The sequence below is a fragment of the Aricia agestis genome, chromosome 9 (genome assembly GCF_905147365.1).
Source record: "Aricia agestis chromosome 9, ilAriAges1.1, whole genome shotgun sequence".
Taxonomy (NCBI): Eukaryota; Metazoa; Arthropoda; class Insecta; order Lepidoptera; family Lycaenidae; genus Aricia; species Aricia agestis.
In genome coordinates, this window is record NC_056414.1 from 14452877 (window position 1) to 14468368 (window position 15492).

Here is a 15492-nt window from a genome sequence, read left to right on the forward strand (position 1 = left end):
TAATAGTTAAACTTTTTTTTTTTTGTATTTTTATAGTGAAACCAGACGAGCTTACAGCTGAAATAGGTTTTCTTGTAAATATTCTAAGCCTTGTTCAATATTTTAAAATGGTATTAGAATGCCAACAAAAATTTAAGATTCTGTAAAAATAATCAGAATGTCTTTAAATTGAATGATGTCTCATAACGACGACTGATCCTCCGCCACATAAATATCAAGTTCGAGAGATAAATCATATTTTGTCCTTATCGGAATTTTCATTTTTGTAAAAACTTTCCAACTAAAGTATTTGTAGAAATAAAAAAGGCATCAACATCTAAATTTAAAAATACGTAGGTACTTTGGTTAACTTAAATTCGCTTGATCTAAAAAAAATAATCTTATATAGGAAAGTATAACCTACCCGCTTTTTTTTTTCTTGTCATTCTGAAAATTATTATTCGAAAACGATTCGCATTGATTCTTTATATGGCCTAGTTGATTACAATGAAAATAACTAATAATTTTTACCGACTTGCTCGTATTTTGATGATTTAATTTGAAACATTTTTGATTATAACCGTTATTACGGCAAGGGCCGTATCCTCAATCAGAATAACTCGAGCAGAGAGTATAGTTTTAACATTACTGTTAAGTGATGCGATTCGAACCTTTACTTCCATTATTCTACCACAAAATATGTCTATTATTTGAGATTAAATATAGCAATTTTAGTGTTCTTAATAAAAAGTTCAATTAGGGAAATTGTAAAGTTTAAAACTGAATTTTAAAACAACCTTAATAATAATCATCTTACACATTATTATTAATTATATTTTTACAACTACGTTTCTCCTTACATATCATGATATTATACTAAATTTTTGCTCATTACAATATAATACATTAGCAGTTCTGAATAAAGCTTTGACTTTAACTTTTAAACTGCAAATTGTGGGTACCTTCAGAATTTCTCGTTTTTCTAAATCGATGGCAAACAGCAGCCCTGTCGTGGGCCGACACGACGACACGTCATGGCGACGTGATGACACACGATGACGCGACGACACGCGGCGACGTGATGACACGCGGCGACACGACGACACGCGGCGACGCGACGACACACGACGTCGCGACGACACATGACGCGACGGTGCGGGTCTTCTTTACCGCCGTAGGCCTCCTGCCTACGGCGGCCGTTACAGCTTCACATCAACCCTCGAGAACAGAAAAAAAAAACAGGGATTAGTAAAAACGCAGTGGACGTAGATCAAGGATCCCACTTCTGATGACAGAAATAGGACGACTCTATGTAATAGTTACTTAATCAAAGGTTAGAAATATCAAAATTAACTGATAATTAACATTAAAGAATATGGTCATCAGAAGTGAGGGTAGTTAAATAAAAAATATATAGACGATAGAATATGTTTATTGTCGGTCCAAGGCCCTACCACTGGTTCAGTGACCTTCCCACCGAGAAGAACCAGCAAGAAACTCGGTGGGTCTAAATATTCTTTTCAACAGTATAAATTACAATACAGAACACAGTACACACAACAATCAAGTCACTAACAATCATAGCAAAGGCATAACCAATAATCAAATAACATTTAAGAAATATTATCCACCTAATAATTAACACAAAGCAACACAAATACAATAAAATATGGCGGATAATAATTACAATAGAAAAGTACTTAACTCACTGTTCAGTCGTCTCCAGGTCACCAGGGAAAGTGTCCCAATTACGACTTTCTATGGCTTATATATCCCGGGTTTGGCTTTGACCAGGGGATACTTCCATCTATTGGCTTAACCCATTGACCAATCAAAACAAGTCAATATTATGTCTTGTATGATATTTTAATTATTAAATATTATTTTAATTTGACCGGAAATATTCCCTTTATCCAATCAGCCAACCATAACATTTCTATTGGTTATTAGATAATAGTCCACAAAACGTTTTATTTCTCATTTACGTATTTATGTTCGAAATATCTTAGATATTTCGAACAATACATTTATAACATATCTCACAATTGAAACAATAATATAAATAACAACTTCTAACTGAAATAAACATTAAGTGTCGATAATTAGATAAATAAGTATCTAAATGAACCAAAACTTCCTTATCATGTTTCACAGATAATAATCATTTTTATCTACTTCGAGTTGCATATTTCACAGATAACAAATACTTTCATCTTCTTCGAGGTACAGCTAAATAACCTAGTTATTTGCCACATTTTTGATAATCTTACTTTTCAAATTATTGTAATTTCTTTATTCCTTTGTTTAATTGTTACTATTATAATCTCAATTCTATATTGTTATTTCATTTTCTAACACACGCGTAGCGCGCGCGCTGATACAATAATAAAAGTATGAAAATCCCTAATCTATGAAATTCTAGAAAGCGTTTATGAATAACAAGTAGCGGTCTGTGCTAATATTTTATAGATTTCGGTGTCAGCGCCAGCGTACAGCGAGCGGTCATCGCGACTGCAAAACTAAAGGTAAAAATTAGAACCGAACGACACGCGACAACTGCAGACGACGTATCATTGAGACACTACTGGTTTCTATGTATTCTATGTGTACATAATATTGTATGTACATTGTACATATGCACCATGTATGTGTATGTGCAATGTGCATGTATAAGTGGAAATACAATAACGTCAATAAATATGTTGCATCCGGTCAAAAACGGAAACGGAACTTAAGTGCGCCATCTTTATGAAACTAGTAGCGCGCTTTGACAGAGTCGCGGCGTGTCAGAGTGGGAGAGATGGAGAGGGAAACGTCCCCTCCTGTACAGTAGTCGCCAGAAAGTGAGATCAGTCTCGTTTAGGCTTCCAACTAGCCAACACGTTCCGGAACTGTCCCTAGTTTCGTCTAAGTGCTATCTGTGCTAAGTGAAGTAATTAAAGTGTTGCAAAGTGATAATTATTGTGAAGTATTTAGTGAAAGTGTAAAGTGTTCCTGTGAAGTTTCATTATGAAAGTGTTTGATAAATGATGGAAACTCAATAAGAATTATAATAGAGAGATTATGAGGTGGTACTATTTCATACTATTCTCTCCTCGCCCGTCTTCCCACGCCACTGTCTTGAAACAGCACTTTACGATGAAGACCTATCCTGATAATAGCGAAGTTCCTTTATGTAATTAATAATATGTTGTGTAACATTGATCCTGAAAAAAAAAGAGTAAATTTAAAACTAAATAATAAATTGTTATCTTAAAATGTTATGTAAGAGTTTTTATAAAATAATATACTGAAGTAGCAGTATAGTATAAAAACAGAACGTCTCTCCCAAACAGATAAACCTTATAGGTTTTTTATATGGGAAACCACAGTCATAATATTGTTTTCTTGTAAAATTTTGTAATGTCTTGAATAAAAGAATAAAAATAAAAAATGTATAGAAATACATAGAAACTGTTTACAAAGTTTCTATGTTCTATAAAATACCTTCCGCAGCTAGCGACACGAAGCTAGCGACAGTTGTCATAGGAATACATAGAAACTAGTAGTGTTGCGACGACACGTCGGCTGCTGCCGCTTCATGTAGCCGGCTTCCAACTTGTACCTTTAGGTGCGATTTCTTTATGAATTTTTAGACGGAAAACTATTGTAATAAGTTGCAATACCTGCGGTTCATACTCTTACAGCCGTACTCAGAGACATTTAATTACGATTAAACTTCGATTTAATAAAGAGTTTGACAGATAATGTATGGGGCTTATGTCAAAATTTTGAATTCATTACAATTAAGTAATTAATGTTCCACTCTGAGTGCGGCAGTTTCTGCTTGCCTATTCGCTTAAGCCTCTTAATCTGTCGTATGTTTTATCTTTGTTTTAACCGTAGCTACTTTGTTATAAAGAAGATAATATACATTGCTTATCCGTTATCTTTAACTTATCAGAAAAGTATCAAAACTCTCAAAGTTGGATGATAGGAAACTTTTGACTGTTTCTGGGAATTGTTCAATAAATAAGGAATATTTTATTCCGTCAAGTAGAACCACCTGCCACCCGCACGTGTGGCTTTTGAGGAGCGACGTTTATATTTTCTTATGAAATATTAACAAGTATGCGATGAGAAACAAAAATACCGCCCCTCGTGAAAAATTTCAAGGAAAACTATGTATTTTTGATATACAACAACATTGTATACTTCGTCACTTTACGGCGTTTGCATCTATAAATCTTTACTATGTTATTACGTTTGCGTAGAGTTTTCCACGCAAACGATATATCTTTTATTTAGATCAAAATGAAATCAAATTTCAGAATATAGGCTATAATGCTAAGAATTGAACTAAGGACTGCAATATAACACATGAAGGTCGACTTATTGTCGGCTAATACAATCACACATCAAAATAAGTTAAACAGAGTGTAAGTGACTATGTTTACGTAGTATCCACGCCGTAGAACTACGTAGCCGTCGCCGTAGAGAGGCTACGCACGTAGATGAGTCACAGCTACGTGGCGTAGAGCTCCCCTGCGATCGTGAGTTTATTTTAAAAAGTCCTCTCTCAGTTTTACGTAAGTTTTTTCTAACTTGGCTTAGTCCAAAAAATCTCAAATTAAACGATAAAATGTTTCATGGAATATAATATTCTGCTTCTTTTAACACAGTTTTTTTTGACCACAACAAAACCGTCGAGTTTCGCATTTTAAATAAATCCTACGTCTCATTTCCTACTTAGATCTTTATTACTAAGATTTTTTAGCTGTCACTAGCAGGTATACGAGGAATGGTATATTTGTTATTACGAGGAATAATATATTTGTTGCTGTCTGCTGACAAGCTTTAAATTAAATGGTGATCGTTTGAACCTCACAGGCTCACACCACCATCACATCCACAAACAGTAGACCACCTCGCTCGCATGCTCGCTTAATTAGAATGTGACCAGCGTTGCAAGATTTTTTTGTGCCAAGTCGGGACTTTCGAACTTTTTGAGGGAAAATAGCGGTATTCTTCTGTCAAAAGCGGGACTTAGTTAAAAATGGTATAAAATCAAAATTTTACCTTTTTATTAGACAAAGTGCCTGTTTCACCACTTTCTGATAAAGTGCCTAATAGGCTATTCACAACTTTTTCTCCATACTTGATATGACAAGTTAGTTGGTGGATAGCCTTATCTGGAAGTGGTGAGACAGGCCATTACTATTATTACGTATACTACGACGTAATAGATATCAAAATCAACCATAGAAAATCCACCCCTCTTCTGCACACTCTGCTAAGCTGCTGCGTAATGGAGATACCATTTTCTCAGCACGCTGCACGTACGTTCGAGTTATCCCCGAAAAGCGGGACTGAGCCTGTCCCGACATCTGGAAACGCTGATGTCGACATACCTGAGTCCCGGCACGTCGTCGAGCGGCGAGCCGTCAGCGTGCTGCCAGGCGAGGAGCGGCGCGGGGTAGCCGTGCGCGGCGCAGGAGACGCGCGCGCCCGTGCTGTTGGAGAACACCAGCCGCGCCGGCGGCTCCATCAGGAACACCGGCCCGTGCTCCTGACCGGAGCCCCCTGAAACATTCACACTTATTATTACTTATATTTACTCACACTTATTATTTACACTCTTATTATTTAAATGTTTGTAACTTTTTTTTGTTCATTCTTAGTTAGCTAGTTCTTACTGTTTGGTTTTTCCATGTCAGCCGAGCGACACGATACGACACATAATAATATATTTTGGGACATTACTATGCACTACAATTTATACTATAGAAAGTGTCGCCTCGTTTTGGTGAGTGTAACTTTGATGCACATTAATAATTTCCCGTTTGAATTTAGAGCGGGAACCGAACATTTTGTTACAAATTACAATAAATCTTAGGTCCTTCCCGAAAATCAAACTATCTTTAAACCAAATCTCACCTATATCGATCAGTTTAGGCATGAATTGAGGCACGTTACGTCCAGAGATTTAACACGTAGTTCTTGGAAATGTACTAAATCGTGTACCTCTGTCGGGCCTAGTCCAATATAGTTCCGTCTGTCGTAGGTCGTGCAATTAGATTTGCGAGTGACGTCGGTATGACGCTTCACATACAGTATTACTCTACCTCTCTCTTTGCCTACAGAGACGATACACACTGCGTCCATTATTTCTGTTTTGCCATTCATGCATTGAAAATTTTATGTATCATTCGTTTTTTATCTCATCTCATTTCATTTTCACCAATTTTTTTGTCGCTAATAGCTATGTCCGCACTATGCGCTTTCATCTTCAATTTTCGTCATCTACTTTCATTCAACTTTCATTTGGAACGAACGCAACGCCAGCTGTCATTTTGATAACAAAACGAAAGTTTTGGATACGGTCAGGGGGCATGCGTCGCGGGCATGCCTCACGTTCGCTGTTGACTGCGCTATAACGCATGCCCTTGACGAACAGAAAAAGGCAAAGAAGAACAGAAAGAGACAAAGTTATTGCGTGCTGTATTTCACCTGTCATTGGAAGTCATCTAACCATCATCTAACCTATAAGTTACCATTGTTTGTATTTTATTTTAATGTACTTTTCTGTAATTCTGTTGGTGAATCGTGATTTTCAAATTACTCCCCAGAATAACTTTGTTGATATTTTTTTCTCTTTACAACTTTGCCACATATTTTATCAAAGTAGGATAATTAATAGTAATATCACTCTTAAAGTTGTAACAAAGCGCTGGATTTGACCACTGGATTGGAATAATGTAAACCGCCCATTATTCCAAAAGATTAAAGTGATTAACGGCCATTCCCAATATTTGATCTATCTCTGGTTTTGCCCTACTAGAGATATGAATAGCTCAGATTAGACATTAGAGACATATATTTTATGTCAATGTGAGCTATTCCTAGTAGGGCAAAACCAGAGATAGATCAAATATTGGGAACGGTCGTAAGACACCACGCCGATTATTCAAAATTGATATTATGAAACTTATAATACGACTGCGTGTATGCCTGTCTGTTTGCTTTAACTACCATTCATTGTTTCCATCTTCCGCGTGACTTTGGTCGCATTTATTATTATTTGCTTTGCTTGAGTTTTTTTGTTTCTATAAGGAACGATAAAAGGCACATAGTATAATGTTACATGGCGGGCGCGGCGTCGGTAAGAGGCTGTAAGCGATTACTAAAACAATGCCGTCTCAAATAACACTTACCCGCTTCTGTTGTGTGGGCAAAATACATACTTTTAAGTAAACTACATGGATATAGTTGGGATAGCTTTAGCTAATGTGCCTTGTGTTCTAATATTAGCGAAGTCCTTAGCTGTAAGAATTTTGTATCACTCAATATCATGTATATAAAAATGTGTTATTTGATTTGGTTTGAATGCTGTCTTTTACATACCCACTTAGGGTCAGTTGAAACACGATTCGACGTGTGATCTGACCCTACGAATAAACGCAAAAGTCATCTCATTACTATTTGAGAAATCGTTGAGACGATAAAGAAAACTTCATGCATGTAGCAAAAGAAAAAGGCCTACACACCTTCTCTCTAACAAAATTGCAATGAACTTTGCTCATATAACGTAAACCAGTAACCGGTACGCCTGATTGAGTATAGTAGCAATTGTTTTGTATCGTTGTGTCATTTTTACATCACCTCGTGGCCCTGCCCAATTAAAATGTAAATTGGTGTCAAACGCGGAAATGTTAACGCCATGTGAACCATGAATAAACAATTTGCATACACTCCAAATTATATAACGAACTACGAGAAACCTGGTTTAAACTAATAGGGCCATGCGGAGTTATTACTTCGTAGATTAATAATTATTATTGTAGTAATTTGCTGAAATGTTTTATACCTGTGAGTGGTGACGATAGGATTCGATGAAATTAAAGTGTACCGGCGAATCGAGGCGGTAGCGGTCATTGAACCCCTGTCAAAAGCTTGCCATATTTCATAGTGTTCTATATATTAACTGCGATTGACAATGAGATAGTGTAAAGTAGCCTGTACACACTGGCCCACGATGGTCCACTGCAGGCCACGCTATTACGTGCCACGCCGAAATCGTCCACCATCATACACCATAATCCCCGTCTACACAATGGCAGCTTGTAGTGGGCCAGCATGGTCCATAGAGGCACGCCTCTTCACAATGGACAATACTACTTAAGTACGATATCGTATATATTGCATACTCGATTGGAATGAGAATTGGAAATTATTATCAGAGAGAATAGTCTATATATAGCTTTATAACAGTTTAATTTTTATTTTTAAGTTAACAGAATACAGTCCGAGCATTTTTTCATCCCTCCTATACAAGAAAGGTCAAATGATCGCTGGTGCCAACTTATTTCATTTTCCACAGTAATAATTCCACAGTAATATTATAAACTTTACATGCACTTATTCCACTTAATATTAATTTATTTTATGTTTCACATCACCGGTTTCGATTAAAATCATCATCAAATTCATCAAAATAAATTAATAAAAGTGGAATAAGTGCATGGAAAGTGTATATTATTACTGTGAAACATGAATTTCCATCAAGAAGTTAATCATTTGTTATTTCATTTTGACTTTTTTTTTTTGTTTCTTATAGGCATAGTCGATCATCGACAGAACAATATACTTAAATAAAAAGATAAAGAAGGTATCGTCGCAAAATTATTTTTTACGATAAATGATAGTAATATTATTGTAGTGTAAAACTTAAAATGTTCGGCTTGTCTCATAAAGTTAATATACCTAGCGGAATAGAACAACAATCTCGAGCTGTCAAACGAAACCGAAATTAGTATCATCTGTGTGTAAAAATATGTGTACGTATACACTTACACACACACACACACAGACAGATTAAATTGTCAACGTGCGGCACGTGCCGACTGGACGTCAAAAAAGAGTGCTGCTGTCATGTATCACATTCACACGTCTCTGTTTACCACGCAGTGTTACTGATAGTGACATCTCTCTTGTTCAGGCCCTTGTTTCTCTATTCCGCTAGGTATATTAACTTTATGGCTTGTCTTTACGCTGGCTTATGATGGACTAGACGACGCCCGCAACTCCGTTGCGCCAAAATTCGTTTATCGCAAAAGAACCGTACATTTTTCCGGGATAAATCCTATGTCATTTCCCGGGACTCAAAGTATCTCCATACCAAATTTCAGTAAAATCAGTTCAGTGGTTTGGGCGTGAAAAGGTAACAGACAGACGGACAGACACACTTTCGCATTTATAATATTAAGTATGGAAGCATGGATTGCCATAATTGCCTATATGATTGCGGAGCTGTCTACAGTTGGTAATAAGTATGCACCATCGATGATGATAACGGGTGATTATTTTATCGAATATACCCTTCTACAGGTTCGTTATCGCCTACATTTGTCCATCATAACTCCCACACCGATTTCGGTGACGGTGGCCGGTTGGCGGTTTCATTGAAACTAGGCCCAGTACGCAGGAGTATTTTTATAGTGCCCAAGTGTATGCGCTGTACACAAGAGCACCCTCCATTGTCCTAACCAAACTTGGAAATAACATGTTTCCAACGCGGGAATCGAACCCACGACCTCCGAGTCAAGAGCCACGCTCTAAACCACTGCACCACGGAGGCGTATCGTCCATCATGTGCCGACATGGATGGTTGTATAATAACTTTTACCACCAAAAAGGTTTTACGTTGTTAGAGCATATGTCGCGGCCGTAGGTTACGGGCCAACGTTACGACTTAGCTACGTGTTACGAACGTAATAGCTGACACGTTGTTGTTACAGGCACCTTCGTTATTACTGCTTTATTTACGTTTACCATGCCGTAAAAAGTGTTGTAGGGTTCACACTGCACATTAGGAAGTACTTTTTCGTTGAATTGATTTTTGTTCTCTACCATGTCATTTACATGTCTGTAAGCTGCATTTTTCGCCTTACTATTACCAGCTATTACCATAGTACTATTAGAGAAGTTGATTCTTAGCCTATAGGCAGATGGCGGACCTGTGTTATTTGGTCGATAAGTCAAACCCAGCCGACAGATCCCGAATTACATTGACTTGACATGACCCGACCAAATTAAAAGTACCATAGAAGAAATAGGCAGTCTGTCAACTGTCTATGAATAAATTTCTTATATGATACTTTTAAATTAAGTCTTATTTAACTTTTCCGCAACGACAGCAGTAAGCTCCGCATGAACACAGTAAAAAATGCGAAATAAATAGAAACGCTGACAGATTTAGACAACGATATATTATATTTTTATTTGTCACTCTGTCACTTTGTAACATTAGCGGGCCCCTAGACGATCAATTTTACTGTGCGATATCACGTATTGTGCAATATTATTTACCGACTAGGATTAATATTAAACGCGACCGCCTTTCAATCTTATTGTCAAACTAGCTTTTGCCAGCGGCTTCGCTCGCGTGAAATTCGAAAATCGTGTACAATACGAATATTCTTGCAAATCTCCTTTAGAAAAATGATGTTTTTCCAAGACCAAAATTAGCCTATGTTACTCTCTATCCTTTCAACTAAGTCGATGCCAAAAATCAAGTCAATTGGTTGCTTCGTTAGGCTGCGAAGAAAGGACAAACAAACAAATACACTTTCGCATTTATAATATTAGTATGGATAGCTGTTTCCCGTAGGCGTTACCATAGTATAATAACGGAAATGGATAATTCTCTCCTTTTTATGGTCCCTCACTCAAATGGTAAAAAACGGAACCCGAGTACAAAGATATAATATCAGCCTGTCCGTCTGTCCATATCCAGGCAAAGCCCCTCATATTAATCAAACGACACGCAAAATCTGCATGTTTAGTTTTGGTTAGATTAATTTCACTTTTAATAAATAACTTACTTTGATTCTAAAGAAGGAGAAGTAAAACTCAACACTAACGACGCAACACTATTTTGCTTAGCAACATTACCAGGAGGGGGGTTTGGGGGGGGCGCAGCCGCCCCCCAAGTACCGGCCGGGGGCAAAGCATCCCGCATGTTAATCAAACGGCACTCAAAATCTGTATGTTTAGTTTTGGTTAGATTAATTTCACTTTTAATAAATAACTTTGTTTGATCCTAAAGGAGAATTAAAACTCAACACTAACGACTCAACCCTTGGAGAGGTGGGGGGAAAAATTTTTGTACACCAGATGTTAAGTTGGGAGAAGACAAATATATCTGCGAAAACCGCATTCAAATCGGATCAGTAGTTTTCGTGTGATGCTGGAACAAACATACAGACAGACAGACAGACAGACAGACAAAAAACTAACCACAGTTTTGGCTTCTATAGCGATGTAGTAACAGCCCCCGCTTATTATTTTTTGGATATCTTTAATGTACAGAATTGTCATTTCTACAGTTTTATTATATGTATAGTTAAATTGTTGAATAAAATTAATCGTCTAGGGGCCCACCCATTCTATGGCCGTCATGCTAAGTTTTGGATACAGGCTTACAATAATAATGTCCTGTAATTACTAATTAGTGACTTACCCGTGGCGAAGAGCATCGCTAGAGCGGCGACGGCCCAGCGCATGTTGTGAGCGCGAGCGGTCACATGACGTGCTCTATATTCCAGACCTGCCGACAAAATAATCATTAGGTCATTTGACCATGTTACAAATATTAACTTGTATTGTGGACTGTATTTAATGTAAATAGCAACCATAAAATATGTAATTACGTTTATAGAAAATTGATGTTTCGCCCTAGGGCGCTTGATGTGAAGTGACGCAGGGGCGCTTTCCCATACAAATCACAAAAAAATGTCTTTCAGCGCTGTACTTTTACAGTGGTCAGTGAATTCTATACAAGAGACACAAAATATCACAATACACACTCTAAAGTATTATCATTTTGTTTAGTTACACCCTGTATATACCACCTGCTAATTTATATTCTATGTGTACTAACGTAGGGCTATAGTTGTATACCAGCGACTTGTAAGCGGGTAGTAACCGATAGTAGCCGCTAGAAACCCAAAGACTTCTATTTAAACTGAGGAGAATTATTCGCTAGAAACGAATAAATAGCAGCTTGTTACCTGACTTGAGCATCAAAGAGAAAAACTATTTTTAATCAGCCGCTATTTATAAGTCAATAGTAGGGTAGGTAATACCGCTAGGAATGATAAAGTAATGATAACAAACCAAAAAAGCCGTTACTAGCCGCTTGGCTAATAATGTTAGCAACCGGCTTCACATCTATATAGGGCACTATTTTTAATCAGCCGCTATTTATAAGTCAATAGTAGGGTAGGTAATACCGCTAGGAATGATAAAGTAATGATAACAAACCAAAAAAGCCGTTACTAGCCGCTTGGCTAATAATGTTAGCAACCGGCTTCACATCTATATAGGGCACATTAATTACGAATATTACCACCAAGCTAGAGCTCAAGCTAGCACTAATAAGGCTCCAACAGTACTAACTGTTCGATTTGAATAGAGAAAAATTATGTTTACTGGTCACAAAATTACTAAAACCAAACCATGTGAAAACACAAACCAACCATAGTTGCTAAATAATTAAAACTATTTCGCAGCGCTCGCTCTAATAAATTTTAAACTTACTAAGCGGAAGAATGCATGCACCGAGGTATTATATTTTCGAAATGAATTGCCCAGAAGCAGGAGCACGGTCGTTTCATTAAAAATGTAATTTGTGACGAGGCAAGTCTCATATCAATTATGCATCGTCTTAACGAGAGATAAAGGAGAGATCTTCACGGGTAGAGCGGGGGCTGAGTGGGGGTCAAAGAGGGGAGAGAGGAAAGCGGGGGTTGACTTTGACAGATCCAATTAGGATGTTCCATTACGGGGTTTTTAAAACAACGCTCATCTTGTTCATGAATGTTTTATGTACGTTTATGTCGTTTCATTACTGTTATCAAAGAGCAGCCATTAAGGTGATACAAGGTATGAAACGTGGGTATTTTAGGGTTCCGTAACTAAAAAGTATAGCGGGATCATTTAGGACATACTGGTACCAACACGTATATACAGAATGTAACAAAACACAGTTATAATGCTTTAGGGTTTTTATGTGTCCACTGTATAGAGTTCACTGTGAAAATAGCAGCGCTGTAAGAGCAATTTTTTTGTAATCTACATGGGCCTGCGCTCCTCCAACGTCATGCATTCGGCCATACAAAAGTTGAAAAAAAAGTTTGACTTTCATTCAGAATATACAGGGTGTAACAAAAATAAGTGATAATACTTTAGGGGCTGTACGTGTTCCTTGTAGAGAGTTCACTGTGAAAGTAGCATCGCTGAAAGACCAAAATTTTTAGTCACTTTTGTATGGGGAAACTCGTGACCCACGGGCCCTTGCCCATACAAAAGTGTAAAATAATTTGGTCTCTACAAGGAACACGTACACACCCTAAAGTATTATCACTTATTTTTGTTACACCCTGTAGATTAGCAGGTAGTATATACAGGGTGTAATAAAATAAAGTGATAATAATTTACAATAGCCTAAAGGTCTAAAGGATGTCAGACCCTGAAAAAAAATAGGGGGGTTTTTTAGGGGCTTGGGGGGTTATTTATTTCATCTGGATGCTTTTTAAATGCACAATGGAGGCGCTAAAACATAATTTGGTCTTAAAGTGGGCAGTAGACAAAATAAGTTTGAGCTTTAGAGTGTGTATGGCATCTCTTGTATAGAGTTCACTGTAAAAGTAACAACGCTGATAGACAATTTTTTTTATGATTTGTATGGAAAAGCGCCCCTGCGTCATGAATTTTGCCAATGTACGTGGTGTACCATATACGTGAGAGAGCCATGCTTCGGTACGAATGGGCCGGCTCGACCGGAGAAATACCACGTTCTCACAGAAAACCGGCTTGAAACAGCGCTTGCGCTGTGTTTCGCCGAGTGAGTCAGTTTACCGGAGGCCCAATTCCCTTCCCTATCCTCCCCTTTTCCCTTCCCTTCCCTTCCCATCGTAGGGATGGGAAGGGAAGGGAAATCCCCTATTATCCTATATTCCTATCCCCTTTCTATTCCTTCTTAAAAGGCCGGCAACGCACCTGCAGCTCTTCTGATGCTGCGAGTGTCCATGAGCGACGGAAGTTGCTTTCCATCAGGTGACCCGTTTGCTCGTTTGCCCCCTTATTTCATAAAAAAAAGTTATTCTTTTAGCGTTGCTACTTTCACAGTGAACTCTATACAGGGGACTCTTACACTAAAGTATTATCACTTAGTTATGTTACACCTTGTATGTTGCACTTTAAGTGTCTGAACACACTATACAAAAGCTACACGACTAAATAAAATAACACTGCAAGCTAAACGTTTTTTTTTATTTAATGACGACAGTCGACACATAAGAATAATTATTCTAAAACGGAGTTGCGCCAAAACTCGTTTATCGCGCGGGAACCGTACATTTTTTTCGGAATAAAAAGTTTCCTATGTCCTTGCCCCGGACTCAAAGTATCTCCATACTAAATTTCAATAAAATCGGTTCAGCGTCTTGGGCGTGAAGAGGTGACAGACAGAGAGACACACTTTCGCATTTATCATATTATTAGTATGGGAGTATGGATTAAGTACGTTGCGTTATTTCTGTATAACTAATTTAAATGTTATCCCCGATCGAAATTTATCTTAAAAGCAGCAACATCATATTATTTAATTTTTAATTTTTAAAGTAAGCAAATTAAAATATGTAAAGGCTCTTATATCCGAATTTACCATTCAGAACATAAAATCACCCGCGGAACTTCCGGCGCGTAACATCGGCATGGTATGTTTTAGTCACTTTATCTTATAGAGCTTAAATGCTACGTTGGAAAACAAACATATTTGCAAAAAACTACCAAATTCATTTTATTCTAGCCACGCCGTTGCTAGGTATAGTTTAGACTTCGAATCAATTCGTCTAGTTGTTTTTAGAACAAACAATGCCGAAATTAGCTGAAGCTAAAATATAAACGTCAATCTGCACTAATTGGATGTATTTGATTAGTCTAAATCTGACTGCTGCACTCAGAGTGGAACATTAATTATTACTTATACGTAATTAATTCAAAATTTTGACATTAGTGTTATACATTATCTGTCAAACTCTTCATTAAATTGAAGGTTAATCATAATTAAATATCTTTGAGTACGGCGGTTAGGTTAGTCGTATAACGTTTAGATGTAAAATGTCGAAAGTGAAATTTATTTATTTTGTTCATTGCTGAAGTTAAATGCAAATTATAAGACAATCATGGTGTCATAAAAACCTATAATATTATGGTTTGTGAGAACATTGGTAACTGGTAAGTAGCACGCTACTTACAACACTCAAAATCACTGCAGGAAGTTTGTGTATTGTAAAATTTTTGTTACTTATAAATGCAAACTTTTCTTTTATTATGGTCTAGTAAAGCACGTTTCTTCTAGGTTATTCAACTTACAATTATTGCGTTTATTCAGTTCCAATCGCCTAATTGCACGTGTGTAATCAATCGTGACCAATCACAATACACGCTGCCAAAGGTCAGCGTGACGTT

The 15492-nt window shown here is 37.2% G+C and overlaps 1 protein-coding gene across 3 annotated transcripts in view; it reads right to left on the reverse strand.

The window, feature by feature from the left end:
• LOC121730065 (Down syndrome cell adhesion molecule-like protein Dscam2) overlaps nt 1-15492 on the reverse strand; it is a 139583-nt gene that overhangs the window by 123782 nt on the left and 309 nt on the right. For all 3 annotated transcript variants that reach the window (XR_006036067.1, XM_042118864.1, XM_042118865.1), the window contains exons 2-3: nt 11480-11566; nt 5370-5541 (exon numbers count right to left, since the gene is read on the reverse strand). Coding sequence is in view for 2 of the 3 variants with exons in the window: in XM_042118864.1 (XP_041974798.1) it covers nt 5370-5541; nt 11480-11522 (215 nt within the window). In the remaining variant the exon portion in view is untranslated. The remainder of the gene's footprint in view (nt 1-5369; nt 5542-11479; nt 11567-15492) is intronic.